Below are 14,579 nucleotides of genomic sequence, written 5' to 3'. Positions count from 1 at the left end.
TTGCAAAACTACAATTCCCAACATACTTTGGCTCCAGTGATTAACATTGTAGTTCTGCAACAGCTGTGGGTTCCCCATCCCTGGTCCAGCATAGGGGGGAGGGCACATGAAGAATGGAAGCTGAGAAGTGGGTTAGCTGGTCACACATCCATGATGTCCGTCGGATTGGCACGTAGTTTTTTTTTTTTTTTTTGGCCAATACAGAAAAAGTTTTCCCCAATGAAGATGCATCTGATTGTCTGCTGTCACAGAACGCGGATGCAAAAACAGCGCCACCCCTGTCTTCAGGTTGTGTGTGGTATTACAATTCAGCTCCAATCACTTCAATGTAACTGAACTGCAAAACCCCTTTGGAAAGTAGAGGTGAAACTGTAGACTACCCACTTGGGGGGGTTCACCTATCTACTACAGACCCATTATATGGGTTAAGCTCTACCTACTCACTATATAGTAGTCACTACATGTGGGGCTCTACCTGACTACCTACTGTATAAGGAAATGTATGCGGCAGAAGGGGGGGGGCTTAACTACTGTGCAGGGATTACAGGTGTGTAGCGGTAAGGAAAAGGTGGGAGATTCTTGAAAAAGAAGTCTGTAGCAAATTCTGAAGAGATGGTTAATGGTCGGGAATCTTCATGGTGGTCTGGGCCAAACTGAGAAGAAACAGGAAATAGGACGACTCCAATCAGAGAAGACGTCACTGCAGATCCGATATACAGTTAGGGATCACCGCAGACACTATGTACAGCAGGGATCACTGCAGATCTTACGTCCAGCTGGGATCACTGCAGATCCTATATACAGTTGGGGATCACTGCAGATCTTATGTACATCTGGAATCATTGCAGATCCTGTGTAGAGCTGGGTCACTGCAGATCCTATGTACAACTGGGGATCACTGCAGACACTATGTACAACTGGGATCACTGCAGATCCTATGTAGAGCCAGGATCACTGCAGATCTTATGTACAACTGGGGATCACTGCAGATACCATGTACAGTACAGCCGGGATCACTGCAGATCCTATTTACAGCTGTTATCACTGCAGATCTTATGTACAACTGGGGATCACTGCAGATACCATGTACAGTACAGCCGGGATCACTGCAGATCCTATTTACAGCTGTTATCACTGCAGATAATATGTACAACTAGCATCACTGCAGATACTATATAGAGCCGGGATCACTGAAGATCCTATGTAGAGCGGGGATCACTGCAGATCCTACATACTGCTGTTATCACCGCAGACACTATGTACAACTAGGATCACTGCAAATCCTATGCAGAGCCGGGATCACTGCAGCTCCTATATAGAGCCGGGATCACTGCAGCTCCTATATAGAGCCGGGATCACTGCAGCTCCTATATAGAGCCGGGATCACTGCAGCTCCTATATAGAGCCGGGATCACTGCAGCTCCTATATAGAGCCGGGATCACTGCAGCTCCTATATAGAGCCGGGATCACTGCAGCTCCTATATAGAGCCGGGATCACTGCAGCTCCTATATAGAGCCGGGATCACTGCAGCTCCTATATAGAGCCGGGATCACTGCAGATCCTATATAGAGCTGGGATCTACCATTGTATGGGAAGAATATTAGCTCCTACTCTATTACTTCATGGTGTACTATTATACATAGATTTGTATATTACTTACAGTCACCTAATCCTTATCCAGTTCATCCGCAGACTGTGTATCTGTCTGTTATATGTTATAAATGTCATATAATGTTATTTTGCCGGGGGGGGGGGGGGGGGGGGGGGCACCTGGCAGAACAAATATCTTGAGGTTCCTGCCCCTGCTGACCACTGCCTATTATACACACTGACCAGCTCCCAGTTACTCGCTCCTCACGGACTCTCATACCAGCAGCAGCTCCTCACGGACCCTCATACCAGCAGCAGCTCCTCACGGACCCTCATACCAGCAGCAGCTCCTCACGGACCCTCATACCAGCAGCAGCTCCTCACGGACCCTCATACCAGCAGCAGCTCCTCACGGACCCTCATACCAGCAGCAGCTCCTCACGGACCCTCATACCAGCAGCAGCTCCTCACGGACCCTCATACCAGCAGCAGCTCCTCACGGACCCTCATACCAGCAGCAGCTCCCATATAAAACCGGAACATCTTCTCATCACATGGGAAATAAGTTGGACGTAAGACATAAAAGTGCTGAATAAATAAAAAGAGGTGAATTTATTATAATCCTCATAAATTCCCTGTACAATATGTTCTGGTGATGGTGGATGATGAGGCTCATGGTGCAGCAGGAATGGGAATGACAAGGCACGGGGATGGTGAGGCGCTATGTGTCCGATAGGCGGAGGAGGGTCCCGGACGGGGTGGGGACACTGAAAGACAAGAGAACTGTATAAGCACAGGATCCCGGATAATACATAAGCAGTTCATTCTCTAGTACTCACCAGTCTACCAGCCCGGCCCCGATGATGTCATGGATGTGATACTCCATTCCTAACTGAACTGCGGGTGGAGATTTCCGCGTGGACAGATCTGTGAGGAGGACCTCTTTATATCGGGAGCGTCTGATCTGTGATAAAAGTGCTTTCTGTCCTGCATGACACATGGAGAGATGAGGACAAGGCATTACAGACAGAGGATACACAAATCAGGGATGTATAGTAGTGCCACACAGCTGGCGGTAATAAAACCACATGACCTATGTGTCCGGGAAATAAGGGGAGCCCTGGGGTACACAGGTCACCCTAAGCACTGTCACCTATGGTGGCTAACAGTCCCTAAGGGCATTAGGACCATATTCCAATACATATACCATTCTCACTAGCACAAAGTCAGGAGAAAGTACTTTACTACACGTCTGACACTATGAATTAGCATTACAATGACTCTGAGATGAGGATGTTATAGGAAGATGGCATGAAAGCCAATGCTATTAGAAGGACACTAGGATGATTTCTAATACTAGTGACAGGATGGGTCATTACCTTTTATAAAATGTTTGTTAAACTTCCCAGTTCCGGGAATAGACAGCCACCAGCTCCCGGCATCCCTGACGGTGAGGAGCCCGGCCCGGACCAGCTGCCTGAGAGAGAAGCTTATGGTGAGAGGAATCACAGCAAAGCCTAATCACCTCCTATTATATATTCCCCCATCAGTATGGGAAGACGTGACTGGAACTGGAGATTCACAGTGAGGACCCAGCGAATACTGAAGGAGAATGAAAATCTGGGGGTCTGGGGTAAAACCCAAGGGTCCCCCTATACCTATGCTCCTGTTTATCAGCATTATAATGTGATTTATTAACATGGGCCAAGCTTAAAGGAGAGTTCAGGCGAAATGTAATTTTTAATATGTTATTACATAAGGAAAGTTAGACAAATTTCAAATATACACTAAAGTGCTATTTCCCTCAATTTAGTAGACCAGACAGGCTCAACTCTCTTAAAAAAATGTGACGTCACGAATCAGAGCAGGGCCGGGTGTAATTCCTATGACGCGTCCAGCAGGGGGCGCAGTGTATGGAGAAATTACATAGTAAGAATAACTATATCACAAGTGCCAGCAGCCCCATCCACGGCACATAGGATGGGGCTGCTGGCTGCCTCCCCCCCCCCCCCCCCCCAACAGTAGACCCCAGACCAGCCCCCCCCCCCCCCCTAAAAACCCCAAACTATCCCCATCAGAAGTGCCAGCAGCCCCGCCCACGGCACATAGGACGGGGCTGCTGGCACTTGTAGTGCGGATGCGGCTGGTCTGGGGTCTGCTGTCGTGGTGCCAGCAGCCCTGTCCTATGTGTCGTGGACAGGGCCACTGGCACTTCTGATGGGGGTAGCTTGGGTTTTTTTTTTGGGGGGGGGCAGGGGGCAGCCGCACTACAAGTGCCAGCAGCCCCATCCTATACGCCATGGACGGGGCTGCTAGCACTTGTGATGGGGGTAGTTTGGGGGTCTTTAGAGGGTGGGGGTGTTCACTGGGGGCTTCTGGCACGAGGGCAGCCGCACCACAAGTGCCAATAGCCCCATCCTATGTGCCGTAGGTAAAGGGGAAGCTGGAGAGTGTGGCAGCTAATATCTGTGACGTCAGGAGGTGAACTTATATTTCTTCTTACTACTAAGCCTGTAACACAATGTTATATCCTTACGTGATCTCTGCATCGCTGAACCTGTGTCTCTCCATCATCTCCTCCCGGTTGTAGCTGATCTTAGAGGGATTGAAGAGGCTGGAGTCCAGGAATCGCCGGACAACGTTGGCTCCAGACTTTCCATCTACGCTTTTTAAGACAAAGCTGAGAAAATCTTCATTCCTGACCACAAGGAAAGTGTCAGGATCAAAGCCGGGCTGGACAAGGCAAACCTCCCCCTTCTGTTGTAACGTGCTCTACGAGAAAAGGAGAAATTATCATCAATAAGACACAGACAAGAAGTGTCCCCCCCCAAATAATATAACTACTATAATACTGCCCCCTATATACAAGAATATAACTACTATAATACTGCTCCTAAATACAGGAATATAACTACTATAATACTGCCCCCTATATACAGGAATATAACTACTATAATACTGCCCCCTATATACAAGAATATAACTACTATAATACTGCTCCTATATACAAGAATATAACTACTATAATACTGCTCCTATGTACAAGAATATAACTACTATAATACTGCTCCTATATAAAAGACTATAACTACTATAATACTGCCCCCTATATACAGGAATATAACTACTATAATACTACCTCCTATATACAGGAATATAACTACTATAATACTACCTCCTATATACAAGAATATAACTACTATAATACTACCTCCTATATACAAGAATATAACTACTATAATACTGCTCCTATATACAAGAATATAACTACTATAATACTGCTCCTATATACAAGAATATAACTACTATAATACTGCTCCTATATACAGGAATATAACTATTATAATACTGCTCCTATATACAACAATATAACTACTATAATACTGCTCCTATATACAGGAATATAACTATTATAATACTGCCCCCTATATACAAGAATATAACTACTATAATACTGCTCCTATATACAAGAATATAACTACTATAATACTGCTCCTATATACAAGAATATATAACTACTATAATACTGCTCCTAAATACAGGAATATAACTACTATAATACTGCCCCCTATATACAGGAATATAACTACTATAATAATGCCCCTATATACAGGAATATAACTACTATAATACTGCTCCTATATACAAGAATATAACTACCATCGTTGCTCACAGCCAGACGAAGCGCCGAGTAGGCGAGAAACAATTGTAGCTGTAAGGAGCACACCTGCGTAACACCTTCCCCCTCCCAGCTCCAGCCTCTGGTGTATGGATCAATAAACCCTTCTTTCTGCAGACCGGTGAGTGCGGATTCCTTTCTCTCCATTCGTATATTCCATTGTTCTCGGCTGTTTCCTGCACCCCGATCATACGAGGTTTACCTGCACTGGACATTGCTGCGTATTCCCTAGCTCCCGGTCCCACGCTAGTGTTGTTATCTGCTGGTGCCGACTGAATTCCTCTCACCCGTACTATAACTACCATAATACTGCTCCTATATACAAGAATATAACTACTATAATACTGCCCCTATATACAGGAATATAACTACTATAATACTGCTCATATATATACAAGAATATAACTGCTATAATACTGCTCCCTATATACAGGGATATAACTACTATAATACTGCTCCTATATACAAGAATATAACTACTATAATACTACTCCCTATAATACTGCTCCTATATACAGGAATATAACTACTATAATACTGCTCCTATATACAAGAATATAACTACTATAATACTGCTCCTATATACAGGAATATAACTACTATAATACTGCTCCCTATATACATGAATATAACTACTATAATACTGCCCCTATATACAAGAATATAACTACTATAATACTGCTCCTATATACAGGGATATACTACTATAATACTGCTCCTATATACAGGAATATAACTACTATAATACTGCCCCTATATACAAGAATATAACTACTATAATACTGCTCCTATATACAGGGATATACTACTATAATACTGCTCATATATATACAAGAATATAACTACTATAATACTGCTCCTATATACAGGAATATAACTACTATAATACTGCCCCTATATACAAGAATATAACTACTATAATACTGCTCCTATATACAGGGATATACTACTATAATACTGCTCATATATATACAAGAATATAACTGCTATAATACTGCCTCCATGTGTAGGAATATAACTCACCAGTAACCTATCTACAGTGGTGCGATCTCGGATGAGACTGTACAGCTGATGTCTTAAGATCATAGGGGGGAGAGTGTCATTAAAAAGTTTGCGAGGGAACAGAGCCCAGAGATATGATAAGGCCTCCTGAGGTTCGTCTGTGAAATCTGAGAAGATGTAAGAAGAAGGTGAAGCGCAGTGCGGTATAATGCGGTAGAATATAATATTATACAGAGGAATAGAGACGTTATCAGAATACAGGACAGAGACAGTGTCCATATTGATCTACACTCAGCGCTAGTGACCAAGTGATCATAGATCCATAGTAACCAAGAGCAATGGTATAGGCAGTGCCCTGTCACCAGTTACATGCTGCCCGATACATGGGGACAGGCTCCCCTATTACGATACAGCCCCTGGGGCACAGTGGTGGGGGCTATTAGTTCTCATTACTTTAACCCTAATAGATGCCCTCATACAGGGCACCTAATACAGAAGTCATGTCCTTACCTGGATATGGTGACGGATAAACGTTCACATCAGAGTTCAGATCTTCATCCCTTGGTTTCTTTACTTTGAACGGGTCACAGATCAGCTTGCGTTTGCGGTCCATGAAAGGGAAGGGGGTAGGGGTCAGGGGGGCAGATGTCCGGCTTCCTGCATAGAAGGGAACAATATGTGTTAGTGACACTATAGACTACAGGGTGGCGGCAGTACCAGCTATGAGAGACAGACCCATCACCCTCCTCATTATACACGGGTGTATGCGCCGTCTGTAAATAGAAGTGGCGCCTCCACCCACAATAATCACAGTGATACATCGCCAAATGCAGATTAACATATGGCATTAAAAACAGCTAGAAAACTGACATGGGGGGCAACTGTGCCTGGCGTACTGACATAGGGGGCACCTGTGGTTGGTGTACAGACATGGGGGGCACCTGTGACTGCTGTACAGACATGGGGGGGGGGGACACCTGTGACTGCTGTACAGACATGGGGGGCACCTGTGGTTGTTGTACAGACATGGGGGGCACCTGTGGTTGCTGTACTGACATGGGGGGCAACTGTGCCTGGCATACTGACATAGGGGGCACCTGTGGTTGCTGTACTGACATGGGGGGGGGACACCTGTGACTGCTGTACAGACATGGGGGGCACCTGTGGTTGTTGTACAGACATGGGGGACACCTGTGACTGCTGTACAGACATGGGGGGCACCTGTGGTTGCTGTACAGACATGGGGGGCACCTGTAGTTGCTGTACTGACATGGGGGGCACCTGCGGTTGCTGTACAGACATGGGGGGCACCTGCGGTTGCTGTACAGACATGGGGGGCGCCTGTGGTTGCTGTACAGACATGGGGGGCACCTGTGGTTGCTGTACTGACACGGGGGGCACCTGTGGTTGCTGTACTGACACGGGGGGCACCTGTGGTTGCTGTACAGACACGGGGGGCACCTGTGGTTGCTGTACTGACATGGGGGGACACCTGTGGTTGCTGTACAGACATGGGGGGACACCTGTGGTTGCTGTACAGACATGGGGGGCACCTGTGGTTGCTGTACTGACATGGGGGGCACCTGTGGTTGCTGTACTGACACGGGGGGCACCTGTGGTTGCTGTACAGACATGGGGGGCACCTGTGGTTGCTGTACTGACACGGGGGGCACCTGTGGTTGCTGTACTGACACGGGGGGCACCTGTGGTTGCTGTACTGACATGGGGGGCACCTGTGGTTGCTGTACTGACATGGGGGGCACCTGTGGTTGCTGTACTGACATGGGGGGACACCTCTGGTTGCTGTACTGACATGGGGGGACACCTGTGGTTGCTGTACAGACATGGGGGGCACCTGTGGTTGCTGTACAGACATGGGGGGCACCTGTGGTTGCTGTACAGACATGGGGGGCACCTGTGGTTGCTGTACTGACATGGGGGGGGGCACCTGTGGTTGCTGTACAGACATGGGGGGGGGGGCACCTGTGGTTGCTGTACTGACATGGGGGGCACCTGTGGTTGCTGTACTGACATGGGGGGCACCTGTGGTTGCTGTACTGACATGGGGGGCACCTGTGGTTGCTGTACTGACATGGGGGACACCTGTAGTTGCTGTACAGACATGGGGGGCACCTGTGGTTGCTGTACTGACATGGGGGGCACCTGTGGTTGCTGTACTGACATGGGGGGGGGGCACCTGTGGTTGCTGTACTGACATGGGGGGGGGGCACCTGTGGTTGTTGTACTGACATGGGGGGGGGCACCTGTGGTTACTGTACAGACATGGGGGGCACCTGTGGTTGCTGTACTGACATGGGGGGCACCTGTGGTTACTGTACAGACATTGGGGGCACCTGTGGTTGGTGTTGGTGTGTGTGGTGTGCTAATCAGTTACAAGTATTTGAGTACTGTGTCACACAGATCACTGTCCAGCCTCTTTCCGGGGAGGTACAAATGTCAGTGCACACAATGTACCTGCACCTCAGTTCCTAGCCTGGCTGGTACTTGTAGTTATCGGTCAGTATACCTTGTAACCATAGAGATATCTCTGCCCCATACTTACCTCCACTCTACACGTCTCCTCTTGTCTGCCGCACATATACACGGTCCGGCGTCTGAGCGTCTCTACGGCTGAGATTTTTGCGTTACCCAGCGGCCATTTTGTCGGAGACCACGGCCCATTATTACACCCTCCGTATAAGGAGTCCTGGTGTTACTGCGGCCACAGGAGACGCGCCCGTATGTTGTGCGCTGTTTGTCCTCTAGTGTAGATGACGTGTACGGGAGCCGAGAGGGTCAAACATCCCGGCGCCTACATTTAACGTCATCACTCCTCTTAAAGAGATAAACACGGAAAATGGATGGAACTGTGCATACAGCCAGAGACAGAGGAGGTGAGGACTTGTAGTAATTACATGGAGGAGTTGTTGCTTAGAAAAGCAGAAGCAGCGCCACCTCTGGTTCTGTCAGGTAATGTGAAGCTGTGGCTCACAACCAGGGTATTGTATTATCAACCATATTACTTATAATGGATGGTGTACACAGTGACAATATTGCTGTAGATGGCGGCAGTACTGCTCCTGGTGGCGGCAGTAGTGCTCCTGGTGTCCTGCTGGTGGGGGCAGTAGTAGTGCTCCTGGTGCCCTGGTGGTGGGGGCAGTAGTAGTGCTTCTGGTGCCCTGGTGGTGGGGGCAGTAGTAGTGCTCCTGGTGCCCTGGTGGTGGGGGCAGTAGTAGTGCTCCTGGTGCCCTGGTGGTGGGGGCAGTAGTAGTGCTCCTGGTGGTGGGGGCAGTAGTAGTGCTCCTGGTGGTGGGGGCAGTAGTAGTGCTCCTGGTGCCCTGGTGGTGGGGGCAGTAGTAGTGCTCCTGGTGGTGGGGGCAGTAGTAGTGCTCCTGGTGGTGGGGGCAGTAGTAGTGCTCCTGGTGCCCTGGTGGTGGGGGCAGTAGTAGTGCTCCTGGTGGTGGGGGCAGTAGTAGTGCTCCTGGTGCCCTGGTGGTGGGGGCAGTAGTAGTGCTCCTGGTGCCCTGGTGGTGGGGGCAGTAGTAGTGCTCCTGGTGCCCTGGTGGTGGGGGCAGTAGTAGTGCTCCTGGTGGTGGGGGCAGTAGTTGTGCTCCTGGTGGTGGGGGCAGTAGTTGTGCTCCTGGTGGTGGGGGCAGTAGTAGTGCTCCTGGTGCCCTGGTGGTGGGGGCAGTAGTGTTTATTGTTTATCTTCTGTTTTTCAGCAAAGAGCCATAAAAGAAGCCTTGACCAGGACACGGCAGATTTCCCACCATCCAAGAACCCTCACGTCTCCTCTCCTCCTTTCAGGACTCATCCCTCCTTCTACCAGGGCTCCTTCCCCTTTTACAGACTGCCCTCAGAGCTAGGGTATTTCTCCCTAGATGATAAGCGATGTTACCATGGGGATGCCCGACGCCTCCGCCATCTTAGCCTCCCTGCGGGGATGGATAGTGGAGGAGCCTCCCTCGGATGGGACCTGATGGAAGGATTTGAGGATCGCTACGTACGACGAGACGAAGAGGAGAAGGAAGGACTTCTGCATTTCTTAACATGGGTGAAAGAGAACAGGGGGCGCCTGCAAGGAAATGAACATTCTGGTAGCAAAAGGTGCGTAATACGGGAGGAGATGGGGATCTGGTGTGTATATAGGATCGGTTGTATATAGTAAAACTTTGTTGCCCAAAGCAACCAATCAAAGTGCAGCTTTCGTTTTTCTCTTTCACATTCATCATGGTTGTAAAGCAATGAAAGTTTCTGAAAAGCCTTGAAATGCCGAGTGTTTGGGTTCTAAGAAGTTGCCGAACCCGGACTTAAAATTCGCTCATCTCTAACTATAACCTGTTCTGTCCTGCCTCCAGGCCGGTGGACCGAGACTTTGTCACCTGGAGGGGTCACCTGACTAAAATTTTGTGCACCCCGTATGAGACCCAGGAAGGCTGGATCCTTGCCGTTACTCTGTTTAAGGGCACCCTGTATATCAACGAGAGGGAGACCGCAACCGCATATAAGAGGAGGAAAGAGAGGACTCCGGAGCAGGAGAAGCTTATGTATTCTGGATACAAGTTTGAGAGCTACATGTGTGCAGGTCTGTCCATCTCCGTCATGTTGTCACCTCTCCCTGCTGATACCATGCACTCAGAGCAATCTGTAATATAAATGTCCAATCATTTTCCTGCCCAGATTCTCCTGATGGCGCTCCGTGCCCTTCTGAAGTTGTGAACACCAATGAGGCATATTGCAGCGTCTTGCTAGGTCGCCTGGCATCCCATTCTTTCCTGGTTTCTGGAGAGGTGGACTGTAAAGACCCGAACAGCACTAATCCCTCACCTCCATCTTGTTACGTAGAGCTGAAGACGAGTGCCCAGATACGAAGCCCACACCAAGAGCGCAGCTTCCGCAGGTGCCAGTAATAGCCAATGTTATACTGGTTACCAGCCCTCAGTCATTGTATGGAAAATGAAGCTTTCATCTCTTTTCCTTCCAGGTATAAGCTCCTGAAGTGGTGGAGCCAGTCCTTCCTGCTTGGGATTCCTCTCATCGTTGCTGGATTTCGGAATCCGCAAGGAAGAATCGTGTCTCTACAGAAGTTCAGAACGTCAGAGATCCCTCACTTAGTGCGGGTAATATTAGGGGACTGTTGGTTATCACTATAGTTGAGCAAACTTTGAGCGTTCTTGGGTTTGTCTGAACCTGAGTATGCAGCATTTGATTAGCTGTGGCTGCAGAAGTTGGATGTAGCCCTAGGAAGTCCTGGAAGACAAAGTCCTGCATAGCCTATGGCTGTATCCATGTTTTCTCAGACTCCCTAGGGCTACATCCAACTTCAGCAGCCACTGATAATCAAATGCTAAACACTTGTGGTCAGACAAACCCAAGCGTGCGTTTTACACTATTGTCACCCCAAGGCAATGTTTAGATGCTGTATGACACGGCCAGTGTCTGAGAAGATCATCCCGCCCGGTACTGCAGTACCGTCTAGATGATCTTTAGCGCCTCTGAATTCTGATGCGGGCGCATCCATGCACGTTCGAGTCAGAATTCCCCACTGCACACAATGGAGCGTGCGGCCGGAGCTGCACGCTCCATAGTGTGAACTGACAGGGTTTTCTGCGGCCACTATTCAACGAATAGCGGCTGCAGAAAACTGACTTGTCAGTTTTCTACGGCATCACTAGGAATCCTGGCCTGAGCGTATACTCTGGGGGAAAATAATCAAACATGGTGTAAAGTGAAACTGGCTCAGTTGCCCCTAGCAACCAATCAGAATTCACCTTTCATTCCTCGCAGACTCTTTGGAAAATGAAAGGTGGAATCTGATTGGTTGCTAGGGGAAACTGAGCCAGTTTTACGTTACACCATGTTTGATAAATCTCCCCCCCATGTGTATACACTCCGGCTGGGATTCCCTTACCATGCAGCACAATGTAGGTAAAGGATTAATCACGGCTGTGTTGCAAATCGGCAACAACGGCCATGATTAATAATTTACTTGCATTGTGTGAACATAGCCCAATAAAACGCTGTATAAAGAACAATGTGTTTGTCCTTTGTGCAGGGTGACCGGCAGAGCTGGGATCCGGCCGTTTGTATGAACTTCTGTAACGCCTTCCTCAGTTATATCAAGCAGGTGGTGACCACAGATGACCCCAGGTAAGGAACCAACAACAGTGAACGGCGGATCTGGTGATCCTTATATGAAGATGTGTCAAGTGTAGTAGATCAGTCACCTCAGCTTCTGCACGGAAATAGAGGAGTGACACTGGTGGTCACGGCCAGGTTTGTAGGGTTTGGAATTCTAAGCAATATCTAGATCCGATCATTTATAATATATAGAGACTTAGGGGGAGATTTATCAAACATGGTGAAAAGTGAAACTGGCTCAGTTGCCCCTAGCAACCAATCAGATTCCACCTTTCATTTTCCAAAGAGTCTGTGAGGAATGAAAGGTGGAATCTGATTGGTTGCTGGGGGCAACTGAGCCAGTTTCACTTTACACCATGTCTGATAAATCTCCCCCTTAGAGTCCTGACCCTGTCCTGCTAGGCATAGGGGATGTTATTATACACAGGGGGTGATATTATTTTCAGGGCTCCTGCTTTCTATGGCCTTGTTGTTGATGCACCATTATCACACACACTCTCTTCTCAGGGTTGTCTATGTCTTCTCCTGGGAGCCGGGTCAGGACGTCACTTTCACTGTTGAAGCAGATTCTGATAAGTTGGTCGTCCCAGACTGGTACGTGCGGGAATTATCATAGACCTCTGTCTGCAAAATGAAGACGCTGAACCTCTGTACCCTACTGATACTAGAGATGTGAGCGGGGGCTGAAGTGCTTGTCTTCTGACAGTATGGAGTCTGTCAGCAGGAAGGATGGAGCACTGGACTTCTCTACCTGAGGCTGGTCCTCGATTTTATGCAGCAGGGTAATTGATCAATTAAATGGAGATTTATTTTAGACTACGTTCTGTTATTTTCTGTATGAACCTAAATAATCATTAGTATTGATCGCTGGAAGAACCTAGAGCTGCTGTCTACTAGAAATAAAGGATGATCTGCAGAGCTTTGATGCACTGTGATTGCTGTGTACAGGGGTAAGTATCACCTATGCTGTATCATATTCATAAGAGTGGGTATACAGCACATATCTACAGGCCTGGACCCCCCTGCTCCTTCCTATGACCCGACTACTATATTCTAGTCCCATGGGAAGGTTTCAAGGGGTATTCCCATCTCGGCTAATATAGTCATACTTGTAGGGCTGCTCAAATTATATATTTTTGCAAATGCAAACGTGTCTGATATGCTGCTCTTTTCCTCTCCTCGTTCAACAGCTCATTGTCTAGGTTACTGAGCATCATTCTGCTCTAAAAACAGTGGCCTGACTGATACATGTAGACATATATATTATATATGTATAAAGACATAGGGGGAGATTTATCAAACATGGTGTAAAGTGAAACTGGCTCAGTTGCCCCTAGCAACCAATCAGATTCCACCTTTCATTTTCCAAAGAGTCTGTGAGGTGAGAAGTGGAATCTGATTGGTTGCTAGGGGCAACTGAGCCAGTTTCACTTTACACCATGTTTGATAAATCTCTCCCCACAGTGTATATGTTCTGTATAATATGTGTACTGTAGCTACATACCAGTCAGGGATGTGCACACCCGGTCTGCCATCACAAGTGGTGACCCTTAATGGCAGTCACAATGTTACTCTCCCTCCCCCTCTCTTCTCCCACAGACACAGCAGGTTCCTTCCCTAGTAGTCGCAGTAAGGCCTCAGCTGTTGGCTCCTCTATTTAAGGCGAGAACAGCCTATTGCTTAGCGACACATATAGGACTTCACTGTCCTGTACACTGCTGTTGAGATGAAGCCACCAGGGCTGATTTTGTAGACCACCTTGTATTGTCCTGACTGATTATACTATTCAATAAAGCAGCCAAGTCATGCAATGGTGTGGTGTACTGAGGACCTCTGGGAGCCCAGGGAACGTAAGTATATATATATTTTTTCTTATTTAGAGCAGCTCCGATGTTAAATAATTAAAAAACAAAAAAAAAGAAAAACACTTTAAATCTATAATATCCGCAGTTCATAGAATAAGGCTTTTCCTACCTGCTGAAGTGACAGATGATGGGTCACTGGGCTGACGTTTCTCAGAGGAGTCTTGTAAGACTGGGATCTCATCAGGAAGAACTGTACAAGTGTCAGAGCTGGACCTGAGCACCAAATTGAGACACCCTGCCGGCTCCCTCATCTATACCACGCTCTGCACGACCCCCTGTCACTTCATGTCACACCTGCTA

General features: G+C 47.8%; 2 protein-coding genes across 3 annotated transcripts; one reads left to right on the top strand and one right to left on the bottom strand.

The window, feature by feature from the left end:
- Positions 1-2,178: 2,178 nt before the first annotated feature.
- Positions 2,179-9,048, bottom strand: STK19 (serine/threonine kinase 19). The gene is made up of 7 exons (XM_069943926.1): positions 8,837-9,048; positions 6,784-6,930; positions 6,295-6,440; positions 4,129-4,364; positions 2,972-3,069; positions 2,432-2,579; positions 2,179-2,359 (listed from the first exon to the last, which is right to left on the bottom strand). Exons 2-7 carry the CDS (start codon positions 6,884-6,886, stop codon positions 2,314-2,316), a joined length of 777 nt encoding a protein of 258 aa, XP_069800027.1. The 5' UTR covers positions 6,887-6,930; positions 8,837-9,048; the 3' UTR covers positions 2,179-2,313.
- Positions 8,843-13,228, top strand: DXO (decapping exoribonuclease). Of its 2 annotated transcripts, none has more exons than XM_069943925.1 (7): positions 8,843-9,167; positions 9,996-10,380; positions 10,632-10,858; positions 10,954-11,173; positions 11,258-11,393; positions 12,329-12,423; positions 12,922-13,228. In XM_069943925.1, exons 1-7 carry the CDS (start codon positions 9,131-9,133, stop codon positions 13,028-13,030), a joined length of 1,209 nt encoding a protein of 402 aa, XP_069800026.1. In that variant the 5' UTR covers positions 8,843-9,130; the 3' UTR covers positions 13,031-13,228. The 2 variants fall into 2 exon arrangements, with proteins under 2 accessions (XP_069800026.1, XP_069800025.1); XM_069943924.1 differs by having other exon boundaries at positions 9,162-9,243.
- Positions 13,229-14,579: the final 1,351 nt, after the last annotated feature.

This window comes from Dendropsophus ebraccatus, chromosome 10 (genome assembly GCF_027789765.1).
Source record: "Dendropsophus ebraccatus isolate aDenEbr1 chromosome 10, aDenEbr1.pat, whole genome shotgun sequence".
NCBI lineage: Eukaryota > Metazoa > Chordata > Amphibia > Anura > Hylidae > Dendropsophus > Dendropsophus ebraccatus.
The sequence above is the reverse complement of the archived record's forward strand: the minus strand, read 5'-3'. Positions and strand labels throughout refer to the sequence as shown.